Here is a 14,560-nt window from a genome sequence, read left to right as displayed (position 1 = left end):
ACTTAGCCTTTTCTACTAAATTTCCTTCTTTTTCCTTTGTTTCTCTTTCCTCTTCCTGTGCTTTCCTTCCCAGGTTCATTTTAGTTAGTCATCTAGGACTGAAAATCATGCTAACATTGATCTCTGGATCTGAAGAACTCTCTTTTTTTTAAACCATTTAGTTGCCCATGATCTGTGTATGTGCTGGAATTATGGAAGTTCAGTGTAGTGTGGAAGAAGGAGGTTTTTCAGTATCTGTTGATCATAGAGAAGTGAGATTGGCAGCTTGATGTTTTTATTTAGGAGAGGACTGAAGGGGCTATGGCTATTTGTTTTGACCAGGAAATGTCCCAAGATGGGTTTTTAACTGTGATAATTCAAGTTCCCTAGACGCTTAAATTCTGATGTGTTTTTATACGTTGGCTCAGAACTGGAGTTGTTTGTTATTGCTAACATGTAATTTGGCCATAATCAATTATTTTAGGTAAAATAACTTAATTTTGGAGTTATTAGGTAACCTAGATTACTCTTTCTTCGGGATACACCCAGGAATCTTTCCTGGATCACTCTGATGAGAGGTTGCTGCCTATTGGAGAGTGTGTCACATGTTTGAAATCCTGCCCCATTATGCAGCCTTTTATGAAATCAACAGATAAATTTTTATTCTCATATGATGCTTTCTAAACATGAACCCCAAAAGATTAATCTTTTGATTAAACCAGGAACTATACTTGAGGCTTTCATCAAATGGCTTATCAGAGGAAATAAGATTCCATTAATTATAGATGTTTTTTGTTTGTTTGAAGCTTTTGATGCTATTGCCTTTGTAAGGCTGGTGTCCTTGAGGTTTCTGGACCCCAAAGGGTAATGCACCATGTGCTTTGCCAATAGCCTACAAGTAGCAGGTGTCTGATCTTCCAGGTGATGGTGATATTAAATGCAATAGCTCAAATTACTCTAGATACATAGAATATTGACCCCAAACCTGTATATTCAATAACAAATATGTGTTAAATGTCTTCCTTTGTGTCAGGGGTGGTCCACGGAAACGAGGAAACAGGAATGAGTGCCTGATTATAAGAGGAGTTTGTGAAGCAAATGAGACCACCTTGAGATAATGAAAATGAGGCTTCATTGATTTCTCTTTCTTTATAAATTTATTGCCGTAAAGGCAGAGGTGAAATGAAGTATCCTGGGAATCTTTACCATGGTGGCTTGCTCTAGGAGAGCATTAACCTAGACTGATCTGAGAGCAAGCGATATTTGATCTTAGACAATCAGACATTTTGTCACTGTGATATAAAGCTTTAAAATAGTGAAGGTATATGGCTTACACATGCCTAGAATGGTCAGAAAGTTTGATAAAAAATGTTAATGAACAATCACTGAAAGACTTTTGTGTGACATGACATGCTTCTTATCCCATGGTATTTCCAGATATCAAGGAATGAAAAAATGTGGAAAATTTGGTTTGACAAAGAAAACCCAGAAGAGGAACCTCTTCCAAATGCTTACGATAAATCTCTTGACTGCTTCAGACGTCTCCTTCTTATTAGGTCCTGGTGTCCCGATAGAACCATTGCCCAGGTAAAATGTGTGTTAAAAGGAAACAACAGAGAATTTTCTAAAGCAGAAATTTTCTTTAAGTTTAAAGAAGCATTTCAAATGTGATTATCAACTAGAATTTCCTTGTGGGCTTCCAAGCAATTTTCTAGTGAGACAAATGTGATAAATGGAAACGTAAACAACAAATGAAGTACTGAGCTGCACACTTCACTAAGTGATTTATTAAACCCCTTAGGTCCTAGTGGTAAAACAAAAGCAAATGAGAAAATCATAATGCTGAGCTTGGCATGTAAGAATAACATAAATGTAATATATTATTCTCATGTATCATTTTATAATAACTCAGAAATGATATAGCTGCTCTATTTTACTAGCTGTAAATCAGCTTTTGTATAAGCCAGAGAACTGCAGAAACAGTGAGAGAGCCATCTAGCAGGAAAGACATGGTTTGTCTCAAGATAATGCCACAGCTCCAGGAGAGAGGAACCAGATCATCCCTTAACTAAATTCTGCACATGGCTTAAATGTGTATCCTTCTTCCAAAAGCCTCATCTTCCCCAAGACCTTTTATATTCTGGTCTTACAAAACAGGCATTTACCCACTGAAAAGGCACAGATCTTGCTTTCACAATTAAAACTTTAAAATCCAGCACAGGTGGACAGACTTCTTAATGATGTTCATAAAGCAATCATAGAGTAAAATCTGCTCGACTGTGTATTCATGTTATTCCCTGTGAGGAGTGTTACAAAATGTACAGGCTAACTATCACCAACTCAACTCAGGTACCCTGAATCAGAAAGACAGCTAGACCCACAGACTCATTAGGAAAAGAGAAAGGAGTTTTGCCACATAGGGCACTGAGGTCACCCTTCTACTCAGTTTTCCCTTTCAACTTCATTATTTTTACTCTGCCCCAGTGAATGGTCAAATAGTTGCTTTATTTCAGTGAGGTACAGGAGGGAAAGCGTAAGTATAGTTGTTTCTTTATCCATCCCTGCATCCTTGCCTTCCTTCCTTTTTCTACAGGAAATATTTAGTTTCAAGGTTACAGTGAAGGTCTGCAGATTTTTCCGCAACATTTTCGTCTTTGTAAGGCTTTGTCATCCTCAGGCAGGCCATGAGTGTGACTTCTTTGCTCTACACACTTTGAATATTCTTGCCCACTTTGACGCATCCTTTAAATTCTAAAAAATAAATAGAAAGGACATTCCATTTATCAGCTTTTCAAGTCCCCTAGTGAATTCTCATGGCCCTTGCAATAACACTCAATTCCTAAATAAAATCTAGATGGTCCTCTGGAAATATATTATACCCCCTGAAATTTTTATTTGTGTAAGTCCTTTTAAAATTTATTGCTGGAGAAGGTCTACAATGTGGATATACTTGGTCCCCACTCCCTATAAGCAGTATAAAACTACAATTAATGCTCTTTATTTTGTCTGGTATGACAGTCCACCACAGGTAATTTCAGTTGGTTTGGCTACAAGAAAACCACTCTGTTAGGGGGTGTCTAATGCTATGTAAAAAAATTATGTCTAAAAGACATGACACAAAGGAAGGTCAGTCCATATGAAGTAGCTTCAGAGTTCACCCTGCCCCCCCCCGCAAAAAATAGATGAGCATATTTAATTGAGACCAGATGGGACAAAATGTCCTTTGGAGTTGGACGGATTCACTTGTGAAAATGGAGCACTGTATATTTATTTGTGCCAATGATGTGTTAAGTTTTTATAGGTTGGCAGGCTGTGCAGAAGCTGGGCTGGCCCGCACACCAAACCACCACTTACACAAATTACACTGCATGTCCTCTATGCAGCCTCGACAACTTATGCTTGTCTGCTCCAAAATTCCTGCACATGTGTTAGCTGTACGTACGGAATACAGCCCACTCACATTCTACGAATCTGACTCTCCTTGCTTGACAAAGCCTACTCATGCTCTCATGGTTAGCTGAAGTGCTCCTTTGTTAAGTAAGGTGCATGCCCTAACCCATTTCTGCAGTATTAATTGCTTTTGTTGTTACACATCCTCTGGAGGATGTAGGGTATTTACTTGGTCATTGTATGTTTAATCGAGGAGAAGTAGGATTCCCAAAGGCAGTCATTCTTTAACTGCTCGGTAGGGCCATCTGACACACATCTTTGGACTGAAGAGGAGGTTGCTAAGCAAGTTTCATACCAGTTGTAAGTCAGAGGTATACGGGCATGGAGAGACTCACTGATGCCTGTTGGCCCTGTGAGATGATGTTTGTGTTGGGCTGAAGTTATGGAGGTGAGAAAATTTTCTTTCTTACATATGTTGTAGTTTTGTCTTTGAGGCTTACATTACAGGATGAGCTGCAGCCCCTGGACATGAAGACAGTTGGAAACAGCAGCTGTGACCCCAAGGACATCTCTCCTTCCCAGGACCAAGAATTTTATATAAATTTCAACAGAGACTTTTTAGCCAGAAAACCTTCAGTGATTTGTCATGTGACACCTCCTATATTGTAGTGGCTTATATGGCGGAGTTCGTACTGGGTTCATGTTGATTTGTGCAGTGGTATGGAGCACACCACTAACTTAAAACAGAAAACATTTGGTCTTTGCGTGTGGGTGAGGCATACTCTGAGACTCTTCTGGGATGGCAGGTCCCTGTGGTTGAGCTGCAACTACAAATGTGCAACACCCAGCCTTTGATTTGCTTCCTGATCTTAGTGGCTCTGAATGTGTACATAGAGTATATTTTTGACAACATCACTGGACATAATAAACACACTTTTAAAATAATTAAAATAATGCAAAATAATGCAGAAAAAAGACATTTAGAACAAAGTTAGAGCCTTTCATATTGGTGTTGTTGATTATTAATATTTATTACTGATTTATTTTTTACTTAAAAAGTATTTATTCCTAAACCAGCTGTATATCCAAGTCACCACATAGAGATCAGGATTTATTTAACCTAGAGCACATTGCTGGGCAATAGTTACTCCGTTCTAAATCTCCAAGCCCACATAATTTCCTCTCATTCAGATTTCCCACATTATATTTGCTTTTATCTTAGGTCCAGTTCATCTTTCCTTCTCATTCCAAGTCCTCTCCTCCTGCTGATCTCTCCTCTCCTCCCACTCACCACTTTCACCTCCCCTCCAGACAAGGATGTCCCACCCAGTTCTTTCCATTGCTTAGCATTGGCTGGTGGTTTTATTGACAATACAGAGAACAAATGTAAAGAAATGTTTGCACAAACTTGTAGCATCTTCAACAAATGATGCTGGTCTAACTGGATGTCTACATGTAGAAATATGCAAATAGATCCATACTTATCACCCTGCACAAAACTAAAGTCCAAGTGGATCAAAGACCTCAACATAAAACCAGACACATTAAAGCGGTTAGAAGAAAAAGTGGGGAAGAGCCTAGAACTCATTGGTACAGGAGACAACTTCCTGAACAGAACACCAACAGCACAGGCTCTAAGAGCAACAATCAATAAATGGGACCTCATGAAACTGAAAAGCTTCTCTAAAGCAAAGGACACCATCATCAAAACAAAACAACTGCCTACAGATCGGGAAAGAATCTTCACCAACCCTTTATCTGATAGAGGGCTAATATCCAGAATATATAAAGAACTAAAGAAGCTGAAAAGCAGCAAACCAAGTAATCCACTTAAAAAAATGGGGAACAGAGCTAAACAGAGAACTCTTTGTAGAGGAATATCGAATGGCAGTGAAACACTTAAAGAAATGCTCAATGTCCTTATCCATCAGGGAAATGCAAATCAAAATGACCCTGAGATTTCACCTTACACCCATCAGAATGGCCAAGATCAAAACCTCAAGTGACAACATATGCTGGAGAAGTTGTGGAGAAACGGGAACCATCCTCCACTGCTGGTGGGAATGTAAACTTGTACAACCACTCTGGAAATCAATCTGGCACTTTCTCAGACAACTAGGAATAGCACTTTCTCAAGATCCAGCTATACCACTCCTAGGCATATATCCAAAAGAGACTCAACAACACAATAAGGACATTTGCTCAATCATATTTGTAGCAGCTTTATTTGTAATAGCCAGAAGCTGGAAACAACCCAGATGCCCCTCAACTGAAAAAAGGATACAGAAATTGTGTATCCATCTACACAATGGAATATTACTCAGCAATGAAAAATAAAGAAATCATGAAATTTGCAGGTAAATGGTGGGACCTGGAAAGGATCATCCTGAGTGAGCTGTCCCAGAAGCAGAAAGACACATACAGTATATACTCACTCATAAAGACATATAATATAGGATAAACCTACTACAATCTGTACACCTAAAGAAACTAATCTAGAGGGAGGACTCTGGCTAAAATGCTCAATCCTCATTGGGAAAGGCAAAGAGGATGGACATCAGAAGAAGAAGAAAACAAGAAACAAGTTAGGAGCCTCCCACAGAAGGCCTCTGAAAGGCTCTGCCTTGCAGAGTATCAAAGCAGATGTTGAGACTTATGGCCAAACTTTGGGCAGAAGCAGGGAATCTTATGAAAGAAGTGGAAAATAGTAAGATCTGGAGAGGACAGGAGCTCCACAAGGAGAGCAACAGAACCAGAAAATCTGGATACAGGGGTCTTCCCAGAGACTCATACTCCAACCAAGTACCATGCATGGAGATAACCTAGAACCCCTGCACAGATGTAGCCCATGGCAGTTCAGTGTTTAAGTGGGTTCCATAATAATAGGAACAGGGACTGCTTCTGACATGAACTGATTGTCCTGCTCTTTGATCACCTCCCCCTGAGGAGGGATCAGCCTTATCAGGCCACAGAGGAAGACAATGCAGCCACTCCTTATGAGACCTAACAGACTAGGATCAGAAGGAAGTAAAAGAAACCCTCCCCTACCAGTGGACTTGGGGAGGGGCATGGGTGGAGAAGGGGGAGGAAGGGAAGGATTGGGAGGGGAGGAGGGAGGGAACTAGAAGGAACTATATTTACTTTATATACAAAGTAAATAAAGTGTAATTAAAAATAAAATAAAATAAAATAAAAATTAAAGAAATCCTGAGATCTTCTGAGTTTGGATTTTACTCAAAATTCAAACAAAATTAATAGCAGAAAGACAAAACCAAAAAGTGGCAAGGGATAATGAAAATGATGAGCAGACATATGATCCACTAAATATCTTAAAAATCAATTAGCCAATTAATTAATTCAATGTCTAATAAGTGTGATAAATAGCTACTGGTTTTTTGTTATTTGTTATGGTAAATACTCATTAAATTTTAAGTATTGTACTGTTAAACTGTTTGGAATAATAAAGTTTCTCTGTCTTATACACACAACAGGAAGCTATCAGTGTGTTGAAATGGGACCCAGGATCAGTCAGCTTAGATTCTGAAGTTCTAAGTATATGATTTTGTCTAGCAAGTAACCTAGCCTCTGTAAGTATAGCATTGAAGTGTAAATAAACAGCAAACAAACACCAGGAAAAGCAGTCTCTGCCTTGTTTCCCTAGCAGCTAATATGGACATCTTTTAGATAATCTGCAGAAGCCACACTATACTGTAATGCGCAAAGGAGCCAACAGTGGTTTTGCTGACTTTGTACTACTTTTGGCAGGCTCGCAAGTACATCATGGACTCCATGGGCGAAAACTATGCAGAGGGAGTTATGCTGGACTTAGAAAAGACCTGGGAGGAGTCTGACCCACGGACACCACTCATCTGCCTTCTGTCCATGGGCTCTGACCCCACGGATTCCATTATTGCTTTGGGAAAGAGGCTAAAAATAGAAACACGGTATGTGTCCATGGGCCAGGGTCAGGAGGTCCACGCGAGGAAGCTGTTGCACCAGACCATGGCAAATGTAAGTGCAAATGTCTAGATTTAAAAACACACCAAGATTGCGGTATTGGCAGTGTAGATGGCTCTACTTAGAATATCCCATAGACTGGATATCAGGGAGCTTGTTGCATAATCCCCAAATTTGACTGGGTTGCTGGATGTAAAGAACATCCTTAACAGTTACAGAATTATTCACGTGGAAACTGAGACTTACCATTCTTGTTTTAAAAGTAGTTAGACTCCAGAGAAGTTTTCCCATATTCTAGCGGGTATATATCTGAGAATCCAGAAGGGAGGGAACAACTCTCAAAATTCTGTGGGCAAACTCTGTCTAGTGTTTTTCAGTGTGGTTGCTTTATACCCAGAGTGCTGTTCCTCAGTCCAGGCACTGTCTGGTTTGCTCTCCGGAGACACAGCTTTTCATCTCTGAGAGGTGGAGACACGCTGGACTTCCTCTTGTTCTGATTCCCCCTCCTCTCCGGTCAGGTCAGGTGTCTTGCTCTTTGGTCCTTGTGCCGGTCTTGGCTACCCCCAGAAGTACCTTCTGCCAGTTTATGCTGTGTTTTCATCTCAGGGCACCTTGAGGGCAGCCCTTTAGGGTTCAGTTTTCTGGAACTTGTTTACATGTCATCAATATCGTTTATCTTCACTGTCTTTGTCTTTGCGATTGTGACTTAAAATGCTTTGATGCAGTTTTGGTGGAACTGGTGGAGGGGGCTGAGCCCAGCTATACTTGTAAGTTGTTACTTCTGTGTTTTACTCTGGTCATTGTTGTGACTGATCTAAAGGATCATTATGTGTCTTGGCATGACAGTGTGCTGTGCAACAAAGGTATGCAGCACACTTAAAACCATATTGCATTAATCAAGCATTAACAAATGAACCGAATTGGCCTAGATTAAGTTACAGCAGTTACTGTGCTTTGGTTCTAAATTTTATTGACTTAACTTTCTAAAGAGAGCTGTACTGAAATGTGGAGATTTCACCTGGAGGGGAAGGAAACTAACGTGATTTCCATCTGTTTGCTGGTATTCTTAGGGAGGATGGGTACTTCTACAAAACTGCCATTTGGGCCTTGATTTCCTGGATGAATTAATGGACATAATTACAGAAACAGAGACTGTGCACGATGCTTTCCGCCTATGGATCACCACCGAGGGGCACAAGCACTTCCCTATCACGCTCCTTCAGATGTCCATCAGGTTTGCCAATGAGCCACCTCAGGGGCTCCGGGCAGGCCTGAAAAGAACATATGGTGGTAAGTTGGTGAATGCTTCTGGTCTGCAGGATTGACACACAAACTGTTTTCTTAAAGAAAAATTAGCAAAGCCCACTCTTCTGCTGCCTGGAGACCAAGCAGCTGCATTGTGTATCGCTGTGTGAATTGAGCGCATGATTTTCTATCTTCACTTTTCCTGTCAGTTCAGTATTTTGTTTTACTGTGCCTGTGTAAGACAGTTTTCTGTTTTAACATCATATGTGTATGGTGGCATTGTTAGTGTGGTCTCTCTGCACCACACCTGAATTAGAGCAGCAGTAAAACCTCCTCCAAATGGAAGGTTGAGTTACGAGTGTGGCCGGATCCATATGTCAGAGCATCATCCAGGTGAAGAGTCAGACAATGGTGGAGCGCGATCACGCAGTAACCACAGGAGTCAGCAGGCTGAGGCAGGAGAATCAAGACTTACGTGGCTTAAAACATCCTGAGCCACATGGTAGGGCTGTGTGGTAGAAAACAAACTGAAAACAAAACTGAAAAAAAATCATAAAATATTAACAAAAAAGACCAAAAGAACCCTCTTGTCACAACTGGACCTGAGACCGTGCTTTCGTCTTCACCCCGTCTGTCACAGAAGGCACCTGGAGAGTAGAGACAGAAGCACCCATCCTGCCCATCTTTCCCTGCTTCCTGATAGCCGTCTTAATCACTTACTCAGTTCACTCAAAAACCTTTCAATTTTTTCATACCTAAAGGAGGATCAGTAAAGGGTTTCTAGGAGGATAAACTTAAACTGAGAATATTTAATAATAATAATATTATTATTAACATATTCCAAATAAAAACTACAGATATGCTTAAAGGAATTACCACTAAGAGCCAAATCCTGCCAATCTATAACACAATAGGATAAAATAAAGCTTGAAAGGTAATGCAATAAAAATTGATATGTATAATATAATTTATTAATGCATAATAATTATCTGGGGCACATACTTGGATTGAAATGGACTTTTTCTATACATTATTTTAGTTGATATTAAATTAAGTGTATGCTCCTAGTTTATAATTCAGATATTAATACAGGCACTATTACTAATTCATAATAGTATTCTTTTTATAGCCATTTTCCTTCCATCTATATTTTATTGTTACATTGTCTTGCTGGATTGGTAAGAACTTCTATCATGTTAGCAAGCATTCTTCATGACCTAGGCTTCCACGGATATGCTTCAAAGAGAAATCATTTCCAAAAGGGCCGAATTCATATGATAATTACCATAAGAATGTAATAAAATAGTGTGAAATAACTAGAGATTAGTACAAGCAATTTTTTGGAATGGTTCCTTATAAAAGGAAGAACAAACGAAAGTGTGATGTTCTTTTATTTGCCCAACCACAACAGGCGTGAGCCAGGACCTACTGGACGTGAGTGTGGGGACCCAGTGGAAGCCCATGCTGTATGCAGTGGCATTCCTACACTCCACTGTCCAGGAGCGGCGCAAGTTTGGTCCGCTGGGGTGGAACATCCCCTATGAATTCAATCAAGCAGACTTCAACGCCACTGTGCAGTTCATTCAAAACCATCTGGATGACATGGATATCAAGAAGGTACTGCGGTGCCTACTGCTTCATATCCCGACATACTGACCATATGTGGCCAGTGTATGTGACACAGTGGTTCAACACTGGGGGCGAATCCCATGAGGATTCCATAAGCTTGTAGGGTCTTCTTAAGGCATGTACACTTCACACGGGTCACAGTTGCTTCTTGATTTTAGGAAAAAAAAAACCCTGAAAACATTTTACTATCAATTTATTTTTCAAAGGCAAGTTCACAGTTGATAAGACAACCTGAAAGGACCAGTGGCAGAAATGGAATGTAGGGTGGAAGGACGTAAAACTAAAAATAAAGACAAGAGTTTAGATTACCTTTGTTTTTTTTCTTTTTCTGTCTATATGTTCTCAAAAAGTAAACTTTGTGGACTGGTGAAATGACTCAGTGGTGAAAAACAAACACTGCTCTGCAGAGGACGTGAGTTCATGTCCTAGTATCCATGTCAGGCGACTCATAACTGCCCGTAACCCCATTTCTAGAAGATCGTATCCCCTCTTCCGTACTCCTCCAACACCTGCATTCATACATGTATATACCACACCCAAGACATATATATACACATAATTAAAAAATAGAAATGAACGATTAAAAGTAAACATTAGAAATACTGAAGTATGAATGCATGAATTTCTCACAAGAATCTATTCAAATAATGAATGTAACCTTGGGGTAACTCCTTACCTTGGCTTGTTGGATTATTTTTTTGCACTGTATCATGGAATCACTGAAGAAAAATGACTGTGCTGCAGACATGGATGATGGTGAATACATGGTGATACATACTGTTTTGTGAATGCTTCTAGGGTGTGTCCTGGACCACTGTCCGCTACATGATAGGAGAGATTCAGTATGGAGGCAGAGTCACTGACGACTATGACAAGAGGCTGCTGAACACATTTGCAAAGGTCTGGTTCAGTGAAAACATGTTTGGACCAGATTTCACCTTTTACCAAGGATACAACATTCCAAAGTGCAGCACAGTGGATGGCTACCTTCAGTACATCCAGGTGTGTTGGCTTTAACTGAGGAACAAATCTTTCCAGCTCTTTGACCCTTATGAAATTTATTTACCCTGCTCTTACCGCTTTTAAAATTAATTGTAACAATGTTGTAAACAAAGGCTCCTCCTTTCTTTATATTTTTATAATCTCTTGATGACCTCGCTCATCTTTGCTCTGAGAACCAGTCTCGTGCAAGCTCCTTTTACATATTTCTTATGTTTTAATGGCTTAGGAAGCATTCTTTGTGTGTGTGCACGTGTGTGTGTGTGTGTGTGTGTGTGAGAGAGAGAGAGAGAGAGAGAGAGAGAGAGAGAGAGAGAGAGAGAGAGATGACAAATTGGGTGGGTATAGGGAGGGGATCTGGGTAAGTCATATGGGACCCTCTCCCCATGGGACTTCAGGTACTATACCAGTAAAGCAAGGGAAACCTCTGAAGCCAGTCTACTTTACTTTTAACCCAGGTGGTTAATCCTTTACACTCATCTTTAACCCGGGCCTAAGGCTGTGTATGGACATGCATGCAGCTGTCTTGATTAAGACAGAATTTCTTAACTCTGGAAGCATTGGCATTTATTACCAGGCTATTCTGTCTTGTGCATTGTAGAAAATCTTGCATAGTCCCTGGCCTCTGTCTACTAAATGCCAGTAGCACTCCTTTACCTGATTTAAACATCAATAAATGTCTCCATGTGTTGCCAAGTGATCCTTGGTAGAATTGTCCCTAGCTTAGGAGTGCCCTCTCTAAGATGGACTAATGTGGATTTTGATAGGCCCGTGAGGACTATATAAAGAAGGACTGTTCACTGTTGAGGATATCTGCATTCCATCTTCATACCTTGAATGCATTAGATCATGATTTGGCAGTTGGCTTGGCCTCTGTCTCAGATTTATCTCTGAGTAAACAAACTAATGCATAGCACCCTGAAAGGATGCATTTGTCAGTGTATTTATAGGGTTTTGATGTATAAATATATTGGATTTATCATATATTACCTCCTCTGTGCTTTTATTAATTCAAATCAACAAATAACATTTGCCTTACTATAGTGGGTGTGTCTTTAAATCATTAGCAATGAACAGAAAAGTGCCTGAGCTTATTATAAATTTAAGGATACCTGCATTGATATTTCTAAGTATATACCCCATTTCACAATGAAACAGAGGTAGCTCTTAGAGAAATGTGTGAAAGGAATAAGGTAAGGCGGAGGAAGGGAGGCAGACTAGTAATAAGATATTAAAGTTAAGGATGAGATTCACACATGGCAGTACATATCAAATTGTATTCCCAGTGGTTGAGGAAACTCCCTGCTTGATTGGTCTGTCCTTGGATGTGTCTGATTCTCTGTCGGTCTATTTTTCTCTGTTGTGTTTTTAATATTTCTCTTTTCCCTGTCTCCATTTTCTCCCTGGGACAGAATAGTTTCCACTCTCAGTCTTATTTGACCTATGCTTCCTAAAACTCATTTTTTTTGCTATTTGTAGCAATACAATAGCCATTAATTATACAATTCTTTTAAATAATTTCAATTAGATTACTCAAAAAAGCTCCTTTTTTAAATCTTGCATGTTATATAAAAGATTTGTCTCCAGTTAAATTTTGCTTCAGTCTATTTTGTATTTCTCAGTGTTACAACTTTACATTTTGGGTATGTGGAGACATTAATGGGGTTTTTGGCTAATCACAAGTGAGACATAGTAAGTGTTTATCCTAGCCAAACCCTTTTTATTTCCTGACTCTGTAGTTTAATTGATGTATATGTTAGCAATGCGTGTTTAATTTGTTATTTTTTTTCCCTCAGAGCTTGCCTGCCTACGACAGCCCAGAGGTGTTTGGGCTGCACCCCAATGCCGACATTACTTACCAGAGCAAGCTGGCCAAAGACGTGCTGGACACCATCCTGGGCATCCAGCCCAAGGACAGCTCTGGTGGAGGGGACGAGACACGGGAGGCTGTGGTGGCCCGCCTGGCTGATGATATGCTGGAGAAGCTTCCAGAAGATTATAGTCCCTTTGAGGTGAGTCCATGAGGTCCCTGTAGCAGTCTTGGCTGAGTCTGTTTGTGAGGAAGTAAGAAAGAAGGAAACAGGACAAAATAAAGCTTTTGAAGTGAGAGATAACATTTTGAACCAAAGGAGCTTTCTGACAAACCACAGAAGAAAAACCATGGAGAAACGTTAATGTTTATTACTGATATTTGTATTGCTGGATTATATAACCTTCCTTGAGGTACTTTATAATGCCATCATTTAGATGAAATCACTGAAGGACCAGTTATCATGTGTGTATCCTTGTATGTGTATGCATGTACATACTTATGTGTCAGTGTGTGATTTAATGCATACCTTATAATCCAGGCCTTCTTAATTTCTTTATTGATAATTTGTAAATTTCATATCATATACCTCAATCCCACTTATTTCCCAGTCCTTCCATATCTGCCCTCCACCTTTATAATCTCCTCCCTTCCCCCAAATTAAACAAATTAACAAATTAAACAAAATTAAACAAATTAACAGACAAAACCCATAAACCATCTCCCTGACCATTCTGGACAAGGGCCAGCCTGCTTCTCTATCAATCACACAGGCTGCATTTTCTAACATCATCTCTCTGCTGGTTGTTCATATTTGAAAATTGATCTTTTTGGTATATAAATAGCTTCTAAGCAATTCATAATTATGGAAGTTAATGTTTTAGCATCTAATGCATATTTTAAGAAAATTTATTATGATATGCTTTATAAATATTTGATAAAACAAGCAGTGACTTATTTTCTGTATGCTCTAAGAACTGCATGATGCTGCTCCTATCTACACACAAGTAGCTTCCACATCCTGTTGTTGCTACCAAAAAGATCATTTTGGCTACTAATACTCAAGGCCCCTTGTCAAGGGAATAATTTCCCTGCTAGAATCTCATCACTCACTTGGAGGAAATCGATACTGTTATCAGCTTTTGTAAGGTCTTTTCATTACAGTGTTGAAAGAGAGGTCGTTGGATCTACTAGGGGGCATAGTATTTATGAAGCAATTACAATATCTAAAATAGAATAATTATGTAACAAAACATGGTAACCAGATTTTGAAGAATGTTTTTTTTTTTTTTTGTTAGAACTAGTCCAGTATAAAATAGTCGAGCCTAACACACTATCTGCTATTCAGAAGCTTCTCAATAAATACCTGTAAAGTAGAAGAGAGTGAAAAGGTACCTATGATTATAGAAAAAAGCAGAGTGCTTTAAGAATAGATGTTTAGTTATGTGAGTCAACCCACAGAGTGGTTGTGTCCCTGTACTTGCTGTCTGCATGTACTCACACATATGTCAGCAGGGAATAAATAATTCCCACTAAGTTCATTTGATAAAG

At 39.4% G+C, this 14,560-nt stretch overlaps 1 protein-coding gene across 1 annotated transcript in view; it reads left to right on the top strand.

Moving 5' to 3' along the window:
* The window catches only part of Dnah5 (dynein axonemal heavy chain 5), a 256,569-nt gene that overhangs the window by 223,282 nt on the left and 18,727 nt on the right, over positions 1-14,560 (top strand). The window contains exons 70-75 of the mRNA XM_060378798.1: positions 1,417-1,566; positions 7,135-7,380; positions 8,397-8,616; positions 9,983-10,188; positions 10,999-11,202; positions 12,996-13,211. Of these exons, the coding sequence (XP_060234781.1) occupies positions 1,417-1,566; positions 7,135-7,380; positions 8,397-8,616; positions 9,983-10,188; positions 10,999-11,202; positions 12,996-13,211 (1,242 nt within the window). The remainder of the gene's footprint in view (positions 1-1,416; positions 1,567-7,134; positions 7,381-8,396; positions 8,617-9,982; positions 10,189-10,998; positions 11,203-12,995; positions 13,212-14,560) is intronic.

The sequence above is a fragment of the Meriones unguiculatus genome, chromosome 3, assembly GCF_030254825.1.
Source record: "Meriones unguiculatus strain TT.TT164.6M chromosome 3, Bangor_MerUng_6.1, whole genome shotgun sequence".
NCBI classification, from domain to species: Eukaryota; Metazoa; Chordata; class Mammalia; order Rodentia; family Muridae; genus Meriones; species Meriones unguiculatus.
Note: the sequence above shows the minus strand (reverse complement) of the source record. Positions and strands in the feature narration are given on the sequence as shown.